Source organism: Lepidochelys kempii, chromosome 6, assembly GCF_965140285.1.
Source record: "Lepidochelys kempii isolate rLepKem1 chromosome 6, rLepKem1.hap1, whole genome shotgun sequence".
Classification (NCBI taxonomy): Eukaryota; Metazoa; Chordata; order Testudines; family Cheloniidae; genus Lepidochelys; species Lepidochelys kempii.
Window position 1 is genome coordinate 100,037,947 of NC_136385.1, and position 23,201 is coordinate 100,061,147.

Below are 23,201 nucleotides of genomic sequence, written 5' to 3' on the forward strand. Positions count from 1 at the left end.
GGTAAGCTGAGCCCATAGAAACAAAATATATAATTTTGCATGTGGCTGTATTAAAATGTACCTGGGAACTAGGAATGTAGGTCATACCTACAGAATTAGGAACTGTATCCTGGAAAGCCGTGACTCTAAAAAGAGTCTAGGGGTCATAGTGGACAAACAATTCAACATGAGCTCCCACTGTGATGCTGTGGCTAAAAGAGCTAAGTTAATTCTTGGATGTATTAACGGGGGAGTAGCAAACTGGTGTAGGGAGGCAATTTTAGCTCTGCATATGGCATTGGTGAGACAGACACTAGAATACTGCATCCAGTTTAGCTGTCCATGTTTTAAAAAGGATGCCAAAAAATTGGAGAGGGTGCAGAAAAGAGCCACAAAAGTTATTTGAAGGCTGGAGAAAAATGTGTTAGAATGAGAGATTGAAAGAGCTCCATTTGTTTAACTTATCAAGAAGACTGAGGACTTGTCTATATGGTCAGTTAGTGTTCAGTAAGCTGGGGTGTAAATCTACAGCTCACCGTGCACTACCAGTCTGTGCGAAACCTGCTGCCATACACTGACTGAAAGTTCACTAGGTAACTTTTAGTGCATAGGATATTCTTGAGGGAATTCTGCGCCACTGCACAGGCGCAGAATTCAAGTCTCCCACAGATTCCACTTTCCCCCACTCCCAGAAAATAGATTCTGCTGGGGAGGAACTACAATTATACTTTTTGCCCATGAGGGGCTGCTGTGGCGCCAGAAGAGGGGGCAGCCGGCTCCAAGCCAGAGCAGCCAGCTGCAAAGAGGGAGGGGGAAGTGGCTGCGTTCCTCACAGCACCCTGCCCACAGAGCCAGGTAAAGAGACATGGGACATTGGGGTGGACAGAGAGGGGCCTACAGGGCTGCTGGAGGGGTCACAGGAGCTAGTGGAGTGACAGCATTGAGCTGGGGCTGAGCAGGGGTGCAGAGATACAGGGGGAGGGGGAGTGTCTGAGCAGGGGTGAAGGGACGCATGAGAAAAGGGAGGAGGGGGGGACAGGAACACAGCAGGACAGGAGCAGATATGTTTGACTGAATGGGAGAGACTATGGGTCAGCAAGGGTCTGCATGGGGGAGGCTCCCCAACTCCCTAACATCCATTCTCTTGCCCCCAAATCTGTTCCATTCTTCTCATACCCACTTAACTCTCCAGGTTCACTCCCAGGCTCCTTCCCAGCAATTACTTCCCTCTTCCTCAGCTCCTCTGTTACTCCTGACTCCTGCAAACTGCTTCCAGGGGTGCAGGACATACATCTCTGTATTGTAGTTTAAATGAATTACTACTCAAAGTTCTGTATTAACTTGCCTAGTAAGGCATCTATTTGTCAAAAAACATTTCCTGACTCTTTTGTTGTCTTTATTGTTCAACATACTTGCTGACAGGTAATTTGAAATAAATTACCAAAATAATTGCACTGAATTTTTTGATGCACAATTCCCTCAAGGATAAAAGGAGCAGGGCCCACCATAACAGGTAGTGTGCAGCACACTGAAGCACTGTAGATTTGCACCCCAGTTTGCCACACACTAATTTACCATATTGAATGCTCTGCGAGGTAACTTGATTGCAGTGGATAAGTATCTTCACCGGAAGAATACACTAACTACTAAAGGGCTCATCAATTGAGTGGAGAAAGGCATATAAGAACCACTGGCAGAAAGCTGAAGCCAGACAAATTCACATTAGGCAGAATTTTTAAAAGCAACAAAAAACAGAGTGATTAGTCTTTGGAACAAACTACCAAGGGAAGTGGTGGATTCTGCATCTGTTGATGTCTTCAAGTCAAGCCTAGATGCCTCTCTGTAAAATATGCTTTAGTCAAACAGAAGTTATTGGGTACGATACAGGGGTACTGGGTGAAATATAAAGGCCTGTGGTATACAGCAGGGCAGACTAGATCACCTAGTGGAAAACGGAATTGCCAAAAAGCAAAACAGTTACTTTAACTCCACTAGGACTTTATGCAAAGCACGGTCCAAAGGGTGTTACAGCTCATTCCTGGGAACTAAAAACTGCAGAGTTTAAACCCAGTGTTCCAACACCTCCCTCTGTGGTATTGCACTGATCATTTCACCCATTTGTGTCTCAACTTTCTACAAAACAGGATTAACACTTCACTAGGGTGTTGTGAGGATTCATGTTTGTAAAGCTCTTTGAAGATGTAACACATGAAGTATTATCATTACTTTAACTATTGCTAACTGATGCAATCACCAATTGCTACTGGACAGTCAATATCCCAGTGTGCCTGTGTACTGTATTTTAAGGTGATCTATGTAAAGAATATTTTGGTTAATTCTTGTGGCTTTCAGTTTGCATCCTTACCCTGAGGTTCAGAGTGAGCGTGTGCCATGCTCTGGCTCGTACACCAGACATTCCTTTCATCAGGACTTCCTCTCCAGCTGAAACACATACACGATATTAGTGGAGAACAAACAATTCCATATTCCACGGGTATATTGTAATAGAGACCTTCCTTTTCTTGGCTTGATAATTAACACCTGATTTTCAGAGGTGTTGAGAACCTGCAACTTCTACTCAAGTGTGGGGGAAGGAGAGACTCCAAATCTCTGGGAAAAAAAAGTCAGCCCCTTAACAGAACAAACCAAGCCATCTTATTAGGTTAGCCAGACCATTTGTCCTTCCATTGTTTCATCCAAAACAACAATAGCAAGTGTTGGGGACAGAGCAGTTGCCTCTGTTGACTTTAAGTCAGCTGAGTTAACCCAGGATATGGACCCTTTCATTGGTAGGATTTTGACCCAGGTTAATAGTAAAAAGTTAAAAAAACAACAACAAAAAGTTCTGTCAGCAATATGGTCATTCCACTGAAGTAAAAGAGCAATCTCAGTGCAGTTCTTTGTTTATGTACTAAGTATATGCCAAAATCAGGTTGAATACATTCTTAAACAAAAACAGTCATACCAGTATGGGTTTAAGCTTTTGATTTGACCAGATGAGCAGGAAAGGTATGATCAGAACTTTGATAGGAGACCAGACAGTCAAGTGCTACAGAAAACAGTGTTAGTGATTCCATGGATAGCACATCCGTTCAGTTCTGACTCACAGGAAAGAAGGCTAAGTGATAAAATACTCTCTTGTTGGAAGTATCTTCTAGGTGAGAAATAAAACTGATGGCCTGTCTACTTGTGATTCATTAAAGTAGTGATTAATTTCCCCCAGAGTAGGGATGTTAAACCTAATGACCTTGCTAAGTTCCAGTTTGAACCACATTTTGTCTACCAAAATTCTCCTTGTTTCAGCTAGATAAACTCTTCTCAACATCCTATCAAACTGATAGTGTACAGCAGCACTGCCCAATCTACTTACATTCTCATACCACATCCACCACCCTGGTATCTAAGCACCTGCCTGGATGTCATCTTGACTAAGGCATCCTACATCAATTAATTTCAATTATTCTAAGCATACAGCACAGGCTGATTATAATCAGTAAAAGAAGCCATATACTTGTCCAGGAGCCTGCAGGCATTATCTGCAAGGAGGATACAACTCATTACAGGACAATAGTACTTGTGGCACCTGAGAGACTAACAAATTTATTAGAGCATAAGCTTTCATGGGCTACAGCTCACTTCATCGGATGCATAGAATGGAACATATAGTGAGAGTGAGTGAGAGAGAGATACACATACAGATAAGTTGGAAGTTACCATACAAACTGTGAGAGGCTAATTAGTTAAGATGAGCTATTATCAGCAGGAGAAAAAAAACTTCTGTAGTGATAATCAAGATGGCCCATTTAGACAGTTGACAAGAAGGTGTGAGGATACTTAACTTAAGGAAAGGAGTACTTGTGGCACCTTAGAGACTAACAAATTTATTTGTACTCCTTTTCTTTTTGCGGATACAGACTAACACGGCTGCTACTCTGAAACTTAAGGAAATAGATTCAATATGTGTAATGACCCAGCCATTCCCAGTCTCTGTTCAAACCCAAGTTAATGGTATCTAGTTTGCATATTAATTCAAGCTCAGCAGTTTCTCGTTGGAGTCTGTCTGGGTTTATAATGCAAGCGTCACCTATTAAATTAAGCATCCTGCATTTTCTCTAGCTTTTTCATCAAACCTCCAGTTGGCTTTATTTCAGGCTTAGATATAACCAAGTGTCACCTCTTTAAAAAGGGTGTGTGTGTTAATAATAAGTTACTTACACAGATCACCAGTGACCCGGTAGGTGCCATCTGCAAACACCCAGAAGAAGAGTCCTTTGCTACGTCGAACATATATCCCACCATTGTTTACTCTTCCTGCAATGAACACACCACCACTGACCGGGCGCTCTATGTACACATCACAAGTTATTGTCACATTTACCCTGCAAGAGAAAGTTAACACTTAATAAAGAATAAAGAAATGAGCATGAGATACATGTATTACAATAATACATTAGTCTGTGTGTATATGCAAACCTTACTTCTACAGGCAGCTTATGTATTAGTCTAGAAGATGCACACAACAAACAAACAGGCACACACGCAAGCTCTGAAGTGCGTGCACATCTGAACATACTGACGAGTCTCATGCTCACCATCTACACATTTCACGCTGTTAGCAGATAACGGTGTAAAGATTTGACTCACTAAAATGGGAAGACAATGAAAATCTGTAACAGAATATGTTTCAGAACACTAGGAAGTACACTGAAGGACTTCACATAAGACAAGTATCAGGGGGTAGCCGTGTTAGTCTGTATCCACAAAAACAATTTTCCTGGACATTCTATAACAGATTTAAAAGTAGCTGTACTTTTATACTTGAACAAAAAAACTTCAGAAACAGACCTCGAAGAGAAACAGCAGAACTAAAATTCACTTGCAAATTTAACACCATTAATTTGGGCTTGAATATGGACTGGGAGTGGCTGGCTCATTACAAAAGCAGCTTTGCCTCTCCTGGAATTGACACCTCCTCATCTATTATTGGGAGTTGACTACATCCACCCTGATCGAATTGGCCCTGTCAACACTGGTTCTCCACTTGTGAGGTAACTCCCTTTTCTTCATGTGTCATTACATAATGCCTGCATCTGTAATTTTCACTCCATGCATCTGAAGAAGTGTTTTTTTACCCACAAAAGCTTATGCCCAAATAAATCTGTTAGTCTTTAAGGTGCCGCTGGACCCCCTGTTTTTCACATAAGACAGCGGGTATTTATAAATATTTTAAAATATTGGACCCAATTATTAAATGTAAATATTTATAGGCTGGAAATGAAAAGTTTTATTTGGGGACTAGAGATCTATTATTTTCTTAAACTCAGAGGTGGCATTGTGCTTTGAGTTCTGTTTTAGTTCAACACCAAACTACATTGCATTCCACTCAAAGCATTATCTACTGAATACTTCCCCACCCCCATCCTTCTGTCTGCCAAAATGAACCCCAATATTTGCCCAGAAAAATTAATAATAGTTTTTTGCACCCAATTTTCAGCTGCTTTTGTTCTTGTAGTAACAAACCAATAAATTCCTGGGAAAAATTAAATAAAATAAAAAATGAAAACGAAGGGTCCTACTAATCTGAGAGGTCAGAACAGTAACATGGAGTAGGAACATTTTTGACAATACCATGGGATAAAGAGATACTGACAAACTCAACCAGAGAACTCAAAATCCCCACTATTTTCCACACCACCCAACCTTTGCACAACTTTAATTTTGCATCCCCCTCTTTTCTCCAATTAATCATCGTATGTAAGCCAACAGACTTCTAATGCCACTGCAGAGTCTCACTGATGTTTCCCAGTTTATCAGGTTACTAATGTGCTTTGACTAATCTCACTGACGCATCCACAGCCATCTTTACCTAGAATGCAGTATTCCATGTGCTGTGTAGATCAAGTCAGTGCAATTTTTGGGACTGGCCAGAAGATGGCACCACAAGACCAGTGTAACCAAATGAACTCTTTCAAATTTCTGTAACATGAAATATTTGCATTGACATTACAGATCACAGTGAAGCTTGACCAAAGCTTTTGCATCTTAAAGTCATCTTACACTCTTCCCCATTTGTACAACAGATCTTAAGCGGAATCATTCAGCATGGTTACAAACACGTGGACAGATATTTGCACTGGATTAACAAAAATCTGACCTCTACCTTAAAATTAGACTTGTGTTTACAAGCTGCCACTAATTTGGCCTAGAATTTTTTCACTATTCCAAATCAAAATCACTCAATACTTGACATCAAAAAGACAGATGTGTACACTCAATCTATCCCAGGTGTGGATTAGTCTAGATACAAATTAGCTTTGGAATGAAAATTTAAGACAAACTGCCCAGTGAGAGGGAATTGGATGCCACATGCATGGGAATACCCAGGTTAAAATCAGTCTTGGAAGGATGAAATTTTTTATAAGTAAAGGTCAGTAAACATTGATTTCACCATGCACACATAGGGCAGTGAAAAATATTTCCATTAATAATGGAAATTAACGGATAGGCAAAGAAAAATATGCTGCTTGAATTTTTTTTTTTTTTTTTTTTTTTTAAGAGTTTAAGGATATTTACTTTGTATATTTTGACACGTGATGTTGACAATTTGTCTTTTTAAGTTATAAAGCTTTACCTTTTTCAATCTCACTATCAATCAATAAATTGTCTGACACCCTCCCAATAATTTCCTGCAACTTGAAAATTTAAATAGATAAAAAAGTTCTTAAAAATAAACATTGATATTATCCATCAAAACTACAAAAAAAACCCCTAAAAACTGAATTCTGCAAAGCCTGTTTAAAGTGGATTTGACATACCATTTAAAGTCTCCTATAATGCTGATGGCCTGGTCTGCATCAGAAGCCCAAGTGATGGGTCGCTGAACCACCACCTGACGGAGTGTGAAAATGTGGTCCCCTGGATCAGAAGTGTTGACGAAGTACTCGAATACCCCAGTCTGATCAGCAAAATTTGGAGCTTCACTAAAGGGTGGATTACCTATTCAAAGAAAAAAACAAATCCAACAATGAGAGTTAGGTTTATTTCTTTTACTCCCACACACGCTGAAGGTTTTCAGAAAGTTCTCGTCAGAAACATTCTCCATATTTATAATTTCTTCCATCAGCACATCTGTGCTTGAGAATCAACAACAGTGCAAACTTAGGGTCTGATTTTCAAGCCAGACCTCTTTTTGCAAATACTGTTTTGTGCCCCCCAACGAATAATCAGAGAAAAGCATGAATAAATTGTGAGTGCAAAAGTGGGCACAAACTCAGAGCCAAACTATGCCCAAAGAAATGGATGTCACAAGTTTAAGTGAAGATTCAGTGAAGAGAAAACCAAAGTCAACTTACTCCCCAGCCTTAAACAGAATTTACAGGAGGCAGGAACCCTTCATTTCCCAGTCTTGACCTCCCCCTCCTTTTAGTGGAAAAATCACTAAAAGTCCAAGATGGTGTTTAGTACCAAGTGACATGACCACATGACCTTGTAGTCTCAAAGCAATTTTGCAGGAGGCTTCTTAGGAAGGAGAGAGATTAATATCTTCAAAGTTTTATTGTTTCTTCCTAATGGCCCATCAAGGCTGATGGTTGGTGTTTCCCAAGTACACACACAGTTGTAATTGTTACATAGTCAATATTCCTAACTTTAGATACAGAAATGATACATGCATACAAATTGGATATTCACATTCAGTAAATCATAACCTTTCCAATGATCTCATGTGACCCATCTTGCATAAAACATACCTTAGTTATGCCATATTCATATCATAATATTTCTATAAAGAATATGGAGTGTAACATCACACCTCTCCCCTTTGACCCTTTGGCAGTGATCTGTCACTGACAAATGCAAAGGAAGTGTGCTTAAGATTCTTTTTAGTTCTTGGTTATCTAATTTCTTAAGTGTTACCAAAAATTGTAGTGTCACCTACAGATGTTTTACAAAGTTCTGGGTTCCTTTTTTCAAGTTGCCTGAAAGCCTTTTAAAGTACAGCATTGTTAACACAATGTAGATATTAATATCTTCTAGAGTGTAGGTGTCTGGGCATTTAGCCACCAATGCCATGAGGCAGTGTGCCTCAGTTTTCCCTTCCACACTGTAGTCTAGATTGGTTATGCTTTCTCTGCTGTGCAAAGCTCTAAGCTTGTTTACAGGTACTAGTTGAGAAGTAGTATTCTTATGGGACTTCCTTGTTACCACTCCTAGCCTGTACCAAAGTTTCTCCCTAAAATCATGCATGTTACATATTTTTACAGTATTTACCACAAGTACCAAATTCTTTGTCTTGACCCACAAATTGTGTAGTAAGAGACAAAATTACCAGCAAATTTATGACAGGGAGGTGCTTCCGAGTATGATCATCATACCATGCCTTCCGTTTAGACAATCCAGTTTGTTCAGCATCTATTGTACAGGGTAAGGTGGGAGAAAAAGAAATCTGCTTCCTTACCTGGGACAAAGCACCACTTTTCTGCCTTCTTAGAGGTAGGGGCATGGCTCACATGTACCATACAGTTCTTGCTGGTTCCAATATGGCCTCATTGACTGAGAGTGCTATTAGGCTAGGCCCCATGGACTGTAGAATGTCCAAGAGCTTGTATTGCGAGTCCTGGACCTCCTCTAATGGGATCTGAAGCTATTCTGCTACTCTCTGAAGTAGCTTTTAGAAGTATTTATGGTCATCTGGAGGATAAGGCAAGGCTGAAGCAATCGCCTCATTGAGCAAGGAAGAAATGTGTTGGCACTGGTGGTAACAGTGGATCTGGTTCATCTTCCTCCTCTTCCATAGGTTCAGAAGGCTCCGACTGATCCCCTGAGGGAAGGGGCGGTATGATTTCCCTACTGGCTCACACAGACTCAGTCTTGTGTATATGGGTCTCATGGTCCCCCAAAAAGGTCAATATGAGGGATTGAAAGTAGGTTGTGATGGTTACCAAGACACTGAGTACCATTGGTCCAAGGGGGTGTCCCCACTTAGCCAGATGAGACTGGAAGTAGGAGGCTCTCAATCCTCTGTCCAGACTGAATTCCCTCATTGGAGAGGAAGATGGTTCCACTGGAACGTTAGACTCTCTGGAAGATAAGGTTGGGTCTGGTTCCATTGGTGGTACCAGTGTCAGGAAACCGTGGCTAGTAAATGGAATGGGAGAGGAGATTCTCCCCGCATTAGAATCTTGCTGGAGAGGGTCAGTCCCAACAACAGAGGGGACTGCGAACCCAGGAGGACAAAGATACAATATGACGTGGGGTTAGATGTTGGAGCCTTAGATGGCCAAGTCTTGTCACCCTGCACCACCGGAGTCTGCATAATAGAGATCTTCATAATCCTTGGTTCCTTCCAAGGCTGTGACAGTGCCGCTGGTGTTGGAACTTCTGACAGTATGGTTATCGCCAGGACCAAAGGTTCACAATATTTTGGCTCTTGGGGCTTTGTGTTAGTGGTACAGAGGTCAATATAGATGATGGGGGAGCAGTGCTGAAGACTACTTGCTCTCAAGTGCCTTTTGATCATGGTCATGAGGCTTAAGAGGATCTAAAGTTCTTGTGTCCTGGGTGAAAAAAAACTCATCCAACCTGGACACAATCAGGGAGGGATCCCTTCTCTTAGATCTAGGAAGGAATCCACTCTGATGTTTATGAAAGTGTTTCTTATCAAGGGTCCTTCACTCAAGCTGTTACTGCTCCTGAATCAGACATTGAGCTAGAAAACACACTTCAAGGTCTCAGGTACATGTACAGGAGAAGGGGTCTCACTGGCCTGGATCCATCTGAAGCCTCATAACATGTTCGGACAGGTGCTTCCCAAGCCAAAGTCCTCCTGTTCTGCCTGGAAAGGAGTGGCTTATACCACACTTAGTGGAGACAGGAGCTTCTCTAAGGCAGCAGAGGCAACTCTGGTGGTCATTGCTGACCAAAAAAGAGCGGGGGGCGCAGGGAGGAGCAAGAGATACAATCCTTAAAGCCTGAGAACCTGGGCATAATCCAAGTCCCACGCCAAGGAATCAGAGGATTTCCCAGAATAGGTATTCTAATGAATTAACTACTTATCAAACTAAAAATATAAAAAAGAAATATTTACAGGAAAGAATGTCAAAGAGGTTCAGTTCCAGATGCTGCAGGATTCTGACTCAGGCCATGTGGTCGTAAGAAGGAACTGGAGAGGCATCGGGCGGGACTGCTAACTCTTTGGTATGGAGCATAAGGGGAACAACTGCGCAGATGCAGACCAGCACACACCACTTGCTAGAAACCTAGTCTCAGGCGCATGCACATCCACAGTGGAATACACACAGGAACCAGCACTTGAAGTATTCAGTATTTATACTCCACGGCAGTCAGTAGCAGCCAGAAGGCTATACTATGTGTGATGTATTTCACTCTCTCGCAGACCAGCTGTAGGGCTTGTCCGCGCTTGAAATGCTACAGCAGCACAACTGCTGTAGCCCTTCAATGTAGACACTACCTACGCTGATCGGAGGGGTTCTCCCATCGGCGTAGGTAATCCACCTCCCTCAAGAGGCAGTAGCCAGGTCGGAGGAAGAATGCCATCTACACCAGAAGTTAGGTCATCTTAACTACGTCACTCAGCAGTGCGGATTTTTCACACCCCTGACCAATGTAATTGGGTCGACCTAACATTTTAGTGTAGACTAGGCTGTATTAATGCAGATTATTCCTCTAAGCACCATAGCCCTTCTGCTTTCACAGGCAGCACAGACCTTAAGAAATTAAGAGTTGACTTACGAATGTTGAAATCATCCTTGTAATTTGAAGGAAAAGGCTTGGACTGGGGAGGATCTGGGTAAGTGCCTTTCCAGCCTGTCATGAGGGTAGTTAACGTGTAGACTTCATCCACATCCAGATTTAAGCTGAACATCCCTTCATGTACCTGTAATGAAAGAAAGCACAAGCTAAAGAAATGCAAGAGGCAGCTAAAGCAATCATGTCAGCATGTGCCAAAGTTCTGCAGCGTTTCCTTTAACTGTCCGAGTTAACACAAACCATCATGGGGGGGAGGGATAGCTCAGTGGTTTGAACATTGGCCTGCTAAGCCCAGGGTTGTGAGTTCAATCCTTGAGGGCCATTTAGGGATCTGGGGCAAAAATTGGGGAGTGGTCCTGCTTTGAGCAGGGGGTTGGACTAGATGACCTCCTGAGGTCCCTTCCAACCCTGATATTCTATGATTCAATGATCTTGCATCAGTTGATCTAATTTCTCTATAGGTATGCTGATCTTACCCCTAAACTCTGTACTTCACTCCATCCTCCAGTTAATTGTAACACTGCAAACTGTCTATAAACGAGCTAATGAGGCACAGCACTAAATGTCCATTCTGAGCATGAAAGACACCAGGGAGCTACTGTGAAGAGGGGAGGCAGCAGTTGGCAGTACAGGGATCCATCTGGAAACACTCATTTACAACAGAATTTAAGCAAGGTCACGTAATATTAAGAACCGCTTTTTTAAGAAGTAGTATTTATCGAGGCAATCAGCACCCAATCTGCAGAAGCTTCTCTGTATTCCCATGTTCCCATTACTTGGGATATAACAGATTCACTGGCAACGGGGGTCCCTCTTCCCACACATTACTTCTAAATGTGTGGAGAGAACAACATCACAGAGAAGCAGCAGATCCCAAAGAGGACATTTTTGGGTTGAGGCTGTGAAGATGGGATGTGGGGGGTCCCGGCCAGAGAAATATAAGGCCTTGACCCTGCAAATCCCTGTGCAACAGAATGCAAGATTGGTGCAGTCTAGCACAAATGCAAGCGTCAAGGAAACATAGGTGTGTGTAAGCAAGTTTAAGTGCTGCACTGAGCAGTAAAGGGTCAGGTCTACTGTGCATCTACTCCAGTGCTCAATTGTACAAGGTAAGAAAGGGGCAAGACCAAGGGAAAGAACAGAGTTTATTTTGAGTATATCATTATGCTAATGAATCACTTAGCTACATTCTTCTCTCTCAAGATTCACTCCAGCTACCATGAAAGAGTGATGTGGCAGCCATGCAGCAGGGCTCTCACTAACAAGAATATCAATGTCCCTTGTACTCCCCATCCTGCTCAGCACTTTATGATTACTCAAGGAATACTGTACACCTCATGTGGTGTCAAACCCAAAGAGCCAAATTCTCTTCTCACACTGGGGTAAAGCTGAAGTAATTCCACTTTTTTACCTTGCACCTATACATGTAACGTTCCACAACTGAGCTGGATAGGATTAAATCCCTCGTACATAAAATACAGAAGGGCCAGAAGACTGAACAAACCAGAGGTATCAAAACCATTTTTATCTGTAAGCCAGGTTTTCCTTCCACTCCCAGTCAATCACCCAGAATAACAAAATGGCAAGGGTTTGAGGGGAAATTAACAGTGATCAGTAAGTAACACACCCACCTTTACAGGAGGAAGAGGATGGAATAAGGTGGAATTTGCAGATTTGAAGCCAAGCTTAGTATACCACATTTTCAAGGTTTTCACATCATGCTAGGAAGAAACATACAAAAACTTTCATAAGATTCTTCTTTGGAAATATTGAGGATTTAACAACATTTAAGGCTGTTTTAGTGAAACATGTTGGGCGGACAGCCCAAGAGACAACCATTCTTTGCTTATCCACAGAACAGGTATAGCATGGGCAGTGGCAGCTCACAATTCCCTCACATCTGTGGGTCTCTGCCCCAGTACACAGGAACAGCTTTTATGAAGAGGGGAATTCACTGTTAAGAGCCCACTGAATTCTTGGCTTCTGTCAAGAATGCCAACAAGATGGCGAATTAGTGCCAACTGTAATGAAGGTTCTGATACAGACATCCACCTCCAGTAGCTGGGCTTAGATTACCTCATTCATTTCATAGAGCTAACTTACCAATCACAAGTTTTGGTCACTAGTGCCTGGGCCTAATTAGGACTGCTGAATAACGCCGCTGATGCATCCTAGCGCTACAAGAATGTGAGGGCAACTATAGTTCTGTTACTGAAAAACACAATCATTCAACACAATTCTAGAGTTTGAATTTAGTCCCAGTGAAGTTAGCAAGAGAAAAATCTAGAGTTTGAGATGTGGTGTGCAACACTATTCTTACAGGATATCTTATACAATTTGCATGGCAAGCCATATGGCATAAGAGCAGTACCACTTGGGGCACTAGGGGAGGCAGTGTTCCAAGCGTAATGATTTAGGGCTGCTCGTAAGTCTTTTATTGCATTATTTCAGTGGTGAATGAGGCACTACTTGCCCCAGTAACACAGCAGCCGGTATGGCTGTGAAGGGAGAGGAACCAATCTTACTCAAAATTAAAACCTAAGTGTGTTCAAACACTTTCACCTTCTGGTAAGTAACTCCCCAAATCTGCCATTTAACACAGACGAGTTACTGTGGCTATTGGAGCACAGCTCATGTTTTTCCCAGCTGAGCCACACTCGTCTTCCTACCCACCCACCAAGAGATATCCAGAATATCTTTTCATGGAGCAGACATGTTTAAACTGAAACATAGGCCTCTCCTTTTCAGCAGAATAGCTACAGGAGGTGGTAACAAACAGTGTTTCACAAGAAGAGGATTTGTCCACATTGAGTGAGTGTTAAACATGCCCACAAGGGAGGGAGAAAGTAGTGGACTTCCAGGTCAAATAAGGAAAAACGTGTTCCTCTCCACACCACCAAAAGTATTTTTAGGAAAACGTTAAGGAAAATCCAGTAACTGAACTCTTTTTGACGTTGGGGGAATCAGTTGTTGGTTGGTGAAGATGATCGTAGTGTGACAAATTGTTCTTCTGTGAATACAATAACTATGTAAGTCTCTTATATACCCTACAGAATGAGAACGACAGTGCTCATCTTTTAGCCCCCAAAGTATAGGCCTCCACCACATAAGTTAAAGGAGCACTTTCAGCTTACAGCAGTAACGGATACGGGACTTACTACATGGCTACAATTTTAGAAGCCAACATCATTCACATGCACAAAGCTAGTTCATTACGCAGTGACATCTTATTTCGTACACGTATTAAACAACATGCAGCAGCCTGATGTCCCTGAATACATTGATATGATACATACACAAAAATATTTACTTACAAAGGATCCTTTGAGGTAGAAAGTTGCTTTCTGAGGGGACACAATGAAGGGAAACAGTGGAGGCCTGATACACTGAGAGTGCAAATAAGTCTGAAAAGAAAATGAATGGAACAGATGGGAAACATACATCACTGAAATCGGTCTTTGGCCAATTTTGATAGGTGTCACAATCCCCAAGTATGAGCCAAAAGCCATAAACATTAACAAAACAGTAACAAAAGAGATCAGATAAATTGGTTTAGTTTCAAGTTCACTGCTATTTTGTGGATAATGGAAGTTAGAGTCAGAGAACAACAGTTCATATTTTTATTTGGGATGCTACTTAAATTAGCAATGTGACAGGATTCCCAGGACTCCTTGCCAGACTACTGGAACTAAGACAATCAAGGAGCTGGAGAAAGAACTGATCACACCGTTCACCACTAGGACTAAAACGCACACAAAATTGATTTGTGTGAAGATGAGAACAAGTTAAATGAACTCTGCATCCAGATGATAAATCTTACTGTAGTTTGATTTCTGCAGGAATGATGGCCAAGATTTTCTAAAGTGATGCTTTTTGAGTATCTAATTTGAGATGCCTTAAACAAGCGTGATTTTCAGGGGTGAGGGCTTGCTCAAAACTCTCTGAAATCAGGCCCCTTTAAGGTATCTCAAACTGGACCCAAAAATCCCAAATCACATTTAAAAAATCTTGGCTCAGATACCTCTTGCAAGACCTGCACGTGGCCCAGAAAGAAAAAAATAAAAGCTTAAAAAAATTCTAATCCCCTAGTCCTGCTTCATCTGTTGCTCCCTCTCACTATAAACTTTCTACCTTTTCCTGGGGTATTCAAAGCCCTTCGCCTGATTTTAAAATATTATGCCTACTCAATCAAGGAACTCACAATACCACATGACCAAGGCCCTTCATTCTCAGTTTTTAATTTATGTAAATCTTCCTGGGAATTTATCAGTGTTTATTACAAAATTAAAAAAAAAAACAGGGGAAAAATTCGTGCAAAAATTAACTTTACACACAGTTTGCTGGGTGAATATTGGGGGACAGGAGGACAGAAAAGCAACAAAGTAAAGTAAAAGTAGTTTAATGATGTGGTTTATTTAATGAACTGTACATTACATACATATATGCATGCACATGCACGCACATGTATATATATATCTTCTACATTAACGTAGATAGATGTGTTTATGTTAATAAGGTACTCAAGAAAATACAATATATTGTATTAGATAAACAATCAGCATTTTCATGTACTTCATGATCCAAAATTCAGGTGGGGTGGGGGGGAAAAAAATCACTAAAAGACAAAGAATACCTTTTGAATAACCTGGGAATTTTTCAGTATAAAAAAGGCAGTAAACTGAAAATGAAGGGCCTTCCACATGACCAACCACAACTAATCAACAGCTCAAATTTCAAAGGGCAGGAAAGAATAAAGACTCTTTTCCAAAACCCCATCACCAGAGACTGTGCTGACCCTCAAAACCACCACGAAAGAGGCTGGTGGACATCAGCACTTGTTTAAAAAAAACCCACACACATTATAAAATATGATAGAACATAGAGAGTAAATATTAGAAACAAATATTTCAAAGCTCAAAGATGCTACTGTATCTATACAGCAAAGAGGCTGGAAAGCTCTTGTTACATACTGAGCTTAGAATATAAAGGTTCGAAGAGACCTTGGGAGGTCATCTAGTCCAATCCCCTGCTCAGAGCAGGACCAACACCAACTAAATCATCACAGCCAAGGCTTTGTCAAGCCAGGCCTTAAAAACCCTCTGAGGATGGAGATTCCACCACCTCCCTAGGTAACCCATTCCAGTGCTTCACCACCCTCCTAGTGAAAAAGTTTTTCCTAATATCCAACCTAGACCTCCCCCACTGCAACTTGAGACCATTGCTTCTTGTTCTGTCATTTGTCACCACTGAGAACAGCCTAGCTCCATCCTCTTCGGAACCTCCCTTCAGGTAGTTGTAGGCTGGTATCAAATCCCCCCCTCACCTCTTCTCTTCTGCAGACTAAATAAGCCAAGTTCCTCAGCCTCTCCTCGTAAGTCATGTGCTCCAGCTCCCTAATAATTTTCGTTGCCCTCCGCTGGACTCTCCAATTTGTCCACATCCCTTCTGTTGTGGGGGGACCAAAACTGGATGCAATACTCCAGGTGTGGCCTCACCAGTGCCAAATAGAGGGGAATAATCACTTCCCTCGATCTGCTGGCAATGCTCCAACTAATACAGCCCAATATGCCGTTGGCCTTCTTGACAACGAGGGCACACTGTTGACACATCATATCCCGCTTCTCGTCCACTGTAACCCCTAGGTTCTTTTCTGCCGAACTGCTGCCGAGCCATTCGGTCCCTAGTCTGTAGCGGTGCATAGGATTCTTCCCTCCGAAGTGGAGGACTCTGCACTTGTCCTTGTTGAACCTCATCAGATTTCTTTTGGCCCAATCCTCCAATTTGTCTAGGTCCCTCTCTATCCTATCCCTACCCTCCAGCATATCTACCTCTCCTCCCAGTTTAGTGTCATCTGCAAACTTGCTGAGGGTGCAATCCACACCATCCTCCAGATCATTTATGAAGATATTGAACAAAACCGGCCCCAGGACCGACCCTTGGGGCACTCCACTTGATACCGGCTGCCAACTAGACATGGAGCCATTGATCACTACCCATTGAGTCCGACAATTTAGCCAACTTTCTATCCACCTTATAGTCCATTCATCCAGCCCATACTTCTTTAACTTACTGGCAAGAATACTGTGGGAGACCGTGTCAAAAACTTTGCTAAAGTCAAGGAACACCATGTCCACTGCTTTCCCCTCATCCACAGAGCCAGTTATCACATCATGGAAGGCAATTAGATTAGTCAGGCATGACTTGCCCTTGGTGAATCCCTGCTGACTGTTCCTGATCACTTTCCTCTCTTTTAAGTGCTTCAGAATTGATTCCTTGAGGACCTGCTCCATGATTTTGCTGGGGACTGAAGTGAGGCTGACTGGTCTGTAGTTCCTCGGGTTCTCTTTCTTCTTTTTAAATATGGGCACTATATTTGCCTTTTTCCAATCGTCCGGGACCTTCCCTGATTGCCATGAATTTTGAAAGATAATGGCTAATGGCTCTGTAATCACATCAGCCAAACCCGTCAGCACCCTCGGATGCATTAGATCTGGACCCATGGACTTGTGCACATCCAGCTTTTCTAAATAGTCCTTAACCTGTTCTTTCACCACTGAGGGCTGCTCACCTCCTCCCCCATACTGTGTTGCCCAGTGCAGCAGTCTGGGAGCTGACCTTGTCTGTGAAGACCGAGGCAAAAAAAGCATTGAGTACTTCAGCTTTTACCACATCAACTTCTTAATGTGATTTAAGAAGTAAAAGAATAAAGTGCCTCTAAAGGTTAAAACTGTAGTAAATACTTTATTCATCTAACAGTTTTCTACTGCACTGTGTCACAAGTTAAGCCTGTGATACAAGACTGACACACCATGATTTCCAAGATCTAAATAGCTGTACCATCCAAGCACAGGAAGACAAGAGAAAGAGCTCTATTTGCTCTCACTGGCAAAGGTGCAAGTGACACGTACATAATGAGTTTCTGCAAGACAATTTTTTCAGAAAAATCCTTCTAAATCTCTACTGCTTTGTTGGGTACTGGAGAACATTACCATAGTTTCAACGATGATAGTAAGGTTGCCTAGGCCGTCAGTCAGAGCTACATAGCTGCCACCGCCTTCTAAATGTCCATCCACCTGCAGGTAGTGCCAGCCAGGGTAGGTAAACTGGGTTGTGTGTGCTGTGCAATAGTGAAAAGAAACCAAAAAGAAAGGTCAGCATTCATTCCAGGAAGTTCATCCTGCTACCATTTTGTAGCTTCCATACCACTGGTTTTACAACCATACGCTTTACTTTGAGAGAAATCTCCATAGAAATTACAAGGCACGAATTCTGGCTAGTTAATTGAAAAGAGACCAAAGAATCAAGAAGGTGGGGATAGCAGATTCTTATGTCTGAACCCCTTGCTACAGGATACATTTTTCTGTCTGCAGATGAATAGCAGAAGATCCAATACAGGGGAACTTCACACCATCCTGCCACATAGGGGAAGGGGCAGGTCACCTGATCTGGTGACCAGCTCTGCAGGGACAAGAAAAGGTTATGGGTGGACCAGAGGGTGGCCACTGGATCCATATATACATATTTAAATTGTGAATACATAAAATTTTTTATATGCTATATACACACAGAGTAAAGTGATGGTTTACAATCTCAGCCATCTCAAACAGAACATCGGAGTACTCCAATTCTGTTTTCTCTTCCTCCCTCTCAGAACTCAGAAAGCTCTTGGACCGAGATATTTTGGAGATAAAATAGAAAATAAAAATCAGGGACCGAGTCCTAGCCTTTACAGAGGTTTTAGCTCAAAGCCCTTTTTAATTTTTTTTTAGAAACAGAGTTAAAAAACCCCAAAAGAGTTGTTTGCAATGAAAACGGAGAGATCTTTAATAATGGGAGCCATGAACTACATTGATGTGTGTGGCACAAGTCAAATCAGAGAACCAGATCTCATTTCCTGTCAGGATTTCTTCCTGCCCTCATTCTAGTTAAAATGAATGAGGGAAAGTCTTCGTATTGCTAAGAAAGTAAATATGTTCAATAAAAAAAAACTGTATCCAATAAAAAGTGAACATAAAAGAAAATTATTAAACACCAAAAATAGAGGACGTTGTGCTCTTTAATCTAGCATAAAAGACCCAGAGTATTGTATTGTCTATACTTTTGTAGGTCTGTTTGAACTTTTTATTTACCTGTGATCCAGATAGGAGCTTCCACTGCATAATAGCCACTCCACGGCTCTTGCGCTGTCATTAATCCATTCCGACCAAAGGGCAAATCTTCATAATAACTAGCCACCAAATTCCAAGCAATAGTACTGGAAAATAGTTTTGTTTTTAAAGTCACAGTAGTTTTGAGTGCAGAGAATTGAACAAAATATTTCTGATCATGCTGAGACTGAACGCCCATATGTGTCTGCATAAACTAAACACTCCAATGGAGCTACTTCCTTTGGCAGATATATTATACATTTGCAGTGGTGGGAATTACCTGCAGAGCTACCATGTTCTGTAGGTATCTGCGTTTCTATACTAATGCACCTAAAGAAAGTTTAGAAAGGCCAGCAAGACTAACTTGACTAGCAAAGTATTGCAAGATCCTTAGCATCTGGAATTTGCATATTCTAACCTCAGCTGCAGTGGAGCCCTTAATTAAATCATCCATTTATCAATTTAGGATATTTGCTCAATTCATCACACCAGGTCTTTGGGAAATTAGAAAAAGGAAAAGTCAAGCTCTTGGGGTTTATACACGAAGAATATGGTTTTAAGCGCTAGTGAAAAGAGCTAAATGAAGTAACTTGTGGACTGAACTCTTTTTACCCACACAAAAGAGATTCTGCATCCGATGAAGTGAGCTGTAGCTCACGAAAGCTTCTGCTCAAATAAATTGGTTAGTCTCTAAGGTGCCACAAGTCCTCCTTTTCTTTTTGCGAATATAGACCGCAGCAGTGCAATTTTTACCCCACACTGTCCTCTCAAGGAACCTCAGTCACTCAAGGAAACGTTCTCAGTACACCAAAAAAAAAAATTTTTTTAAAATTGAAGAAACCCAAAATCAAGAGAGCTTGTTAATAAAAAAGATCCTAGGTCTTATCCTCCTATTGGCATATTTGCATGTATCAAATTACGGCCACCATTTGTGCATGAAAATACTGTGATGGCATACATAGCTAGTCGCTGCTGCACGCAAACACTAGTTATTCTTTTAGTATCCCCTGGTATGGGCCAGTACCTAATTCACATAAGTGGTCATTATAACTGTGTGTGCCACTGTGCACCTGAATTTTTAAAAGGGGGGTCCTAAAAAGTTGACAAAAAAGATGCTTAGAAAAAGTTTTTCCTTTGTACACTAGCCAACTTGTTCTATTTAAATTTTCGAGAGCTCCAACTTGGCTGACAGGAACTACAGCAAATTTCAGCCCCATGTCATGCAGATAATTAGATACTAGCCTGTTTTCCGTAGAAAGGCCAACATGATTTTCATTATTCAAGGTATGCCAGATATGGAGCAGCTTGTAATACCTGATGAATACTGTGTGTTGATGTGGTTATTGGGATGTTTACTGTATGAATATGTTGGTTTAGTTTAATAGAGGACTGTAAGGAAAAAAGCAGAAAGGGAAGAAGAATGACTCAAGGTAAGACTTCTCAACAAACACTTGAGAGCTTTTTAGAGACAATGCCATGATTAGAGTCGGTTGGGAACCTTCCAGTGGATTGTTTTACTTGTCTGAACACGCCAATTCATCAACAGCGAATCATTTCAAAGGATAAGGTAGATTGACCAATTTCCGTTTGAAAAATAACCATGAAGCATTTTGACATCAAAATGGAATGTTTTGAAATTTTTGGAACCAAACAGATTTTTCATTTTGAGTTTCCTTCTCATTATAATATAAAATAAATATTGAAAACATTTTTTAATTTAAAATGTTGAAATCTGAACAAAACCTTTTGATCAATCTAACCTCTTCTCCCTTCCTCCCCCCTCCCCCCCAAACCCCATTTTGTGGAAAATGTTTATTTTGTGGGAAATTTTCAACATTTTTGGTGTTCTTTTTCAGAACAGACATTCCCACAAAAAACAGTTCACACCCACCTCTAGCCAGGACAAGAAAAGGCCTGGGAACCAGAAAATCAAAAGAAAAGAACTGTGGCAGATTTAAAACAGAAAAATGTCTCAAAGGAGTTAGGGAGGGATATAAGGGGAGTTGTCCAGCAGAACCAGATGAAGATGCAGGTACACACTGGGGTGTCTCAAGTCAGGGGATGGTAAGCCTTTAGATCAGACAGATGTGTGTTGATTGTTGCTATAAAATCTTCCTCTCTCTCTCTCATGTGTTTTCCTACTCCAAAACATACACTTTTCTCTTAAGGAGGCTGTTTTGTCACTAGAATACCACTGTCAGACCCCCAAAGAAAAGAACCACAGCTGTCCAAACTCAGCTGGACCTGCTGGGTAATCATGGTTGAAACACAGGACACTGTGGCACACAGCCTGGTCTAAAAGTGGTTAAACTGTGGAATTCCAGCCTACAGTAGTAAAGGCAAAAAGCCTGACACCTGAGGGGTTCACTCAAAGAGACCAGAGAAGTACAGCTAGCCTTGTAACTATGACACTATGCTGAAGTTATGAAAATAACTGACTGCATATAAGACTTACGAGGTCATATTTCCATTCACATAGTTCTGGTTCAGGATCCGAGCCCAGCAGCCTGCACCCACTTCATCATTGAAAGTGCTATAATCTTCTGAAGCCCATAGTTTCTTCTGAGTTGCTAAGGCATTATCCACTGTTTTTGTTCCAGGGTAATGAGCCCTGGATAGTATTTCAAAAAAGGACAGCAATTAACACAAGAAAAGCAGAACTCAAGGACACATTCAGTTATTAGCTCAAAGCAAAAACAAAATGCCTGGTGCCAAAAAAATAAAAATAAATCACTATGTGGATTTCACACCAGAGAATCATACTAGTTAAATCCAGAAGAGAGCTACAATATTTAATAATTTAGCCCCATCTGTGCCAATGCAGGATTTTTCCTTATAATATAGTCTGATGCTTTAGCAAGTCTAGTTTTAAATATCAAATGCAAATCCGGCTTTTTATTCCCTATCCTGGTGTGCACATTTTTTCCTGATAGTCGGCATTAGTGCCCCCACGCTTTTATCTCATTGCTGCTAATTATACCACCTTGTACCACCCTAAATAAATCCTCTTCTGGGTTTTTATGACTTTCACATACTTATGGATTAATAATAATTCTCATCACTGGGTATCTTCAAAGCCCTATACATACAGTGAGATCTCCCCTTAGCCATCACTTAACCATGCTATTTATGCCTACTCTTATACTCTTTCCTCAGAAATAAAATCTTTGAACTTTCAGCAAGTATGTTGTTAAAGCCAAGAGAAAAAGCACTGAAAGTTTGGAGCAGCTGCAATAAACTGAGGTTATGTACAGAATATGACAGGAGCTCTGCTTATTTCTCTTTGACAGATCTTTCCTACTCCAAATGGAGATATTTGTTCTCATCCAAGACGACCTTTTGTGCTCACACTGGTTTGGTTACCACCGATTCACTAACGCAATTTCGTCTTAACAGTTTCAAAGGCTTTCCTTCTATCAATAAGGGGCATTTTTGGTTACTCTTATCTGATGGGAAACTAAGAAGGACGTCAACTACACACTGAAAACAAAACCATAAACTCTATAGATAGAGGTCTGAGAAGGGTCCTTAATATTAGTCTGATATAGAGGCAGGAGGAACCTTGCTAATTTGTGGGCAAGGGAAGGGAATAATATTTCTAAAACAAAGAAGAAAGAATTCAACTAAGTGATCTGTTTCCTTTAAGAGGAGTATGGACAATCTCCCAATATGGTACTCATTCACGTATAGCTTTACTAATCTAATAAAAGGCATAATACAGTGCTCATAAATATGTTGAATATTCATCCCTATGCTGTTAGGCTTATTGTATACACGTTCAACTCTTTTTGGTTTGGAAGCAAAAATGTAAGTGACTAAAATATTAACTTTGATGCTTCAGGGATTAGATGAAAAATGTAGTTTGCGGAAACAGATGTAAAGCAGAGTTAGTAAATGTGCACTTCTATGCCCCTCTCCCCTGAAGGCTCTCAAAACACTTCACAAACATTATTACTCAACTCCCCTGGCAGATACTATCCCCATTTCACAGAAGAGAGAAAAGATGCAAAGTGAATGACAAGATCACGCAGGTACACAGTAATAAAACCAATACCCAGACTTGTATTTTAACTACAAAGAACAAGGTCCCTGTATATACATAAGAGGTGGAATAACCAAATAATGGGAATAAGAGGAGAGCACTAAAGGTAAGGGAAGAAAATGGACAAGAAGATGGGATGACCAAAGGGTTAAGGTTAAAAAAGAAAACTGAAACTGGGTCATTCAAAAAGGACAGAAAGACCATTTTCAGAACGTATTTATGAGCAGCTTTGCTCCACTTGCAGCCCACATCCTGTTAGACACAAC

General features: G+C 41.2%; 1 protein-coding gene across 10 annotated transcripts in view; it reads right to left on the reverse strand.

Moving 5' to 3' along the window:
• Positions 1–23,201, reverse strand: part of GALC (galactosylceramidase) — a 120,622-nt gene that overhangs the window by 67,603 nt on the left and 29,818 nt on the right. For 6 of the 10 annotated variants that reach the window (XR_012159514.2, XR_012159515.2, XR_012159516.2 and 3 more), the window contains 9 exons: positions 21,349–21,504; positions 18,876–19,000; positions 17,736–17,863; positions 14,061–14,150; positions 12,378–12,467; positions 10,729–10,873; positions 6,795–6,975; positions 4,195–4,358; positions 2,345–2,421 (listed from right to left, as the gene is read on the reverse strand). Coding sequence is in view for 4 of the 10 variants with exons in the window: in XM_073349361.2 (XP_073205462.1) it covers positions 2,345–2,421; positions 4,195–4,358; positions 6,795–6,975; positions 10,729–10,873; positions 12,378–12,467; positions 14,061–14,150; positions 17,736–17,863; positions 18,876–19,000; positions 21,349–21,504 (1,156 nt within the window). In the remaining 6 variants the exon portion in view is untranslated. Of the gene's footprint in view, positions 1–2,344; positions 2,422–4,194; positions 4,359–5,845; positions 5,956–6,794; positions 6,976–8,305; positions 8,389–10,728; positions 10,874–12,377; positions 12,468–14,060; positions 14,151–17,735; positions 17,864–18,875; positions 19,001–21,348; positions 21,505–23,201 lie in introns of those variants that run through there. The other 4 variants (XR_012159517.2, XM_073349362.2, XR_012159518.2 and 1 more) reach the window with 3 other exon arrangements.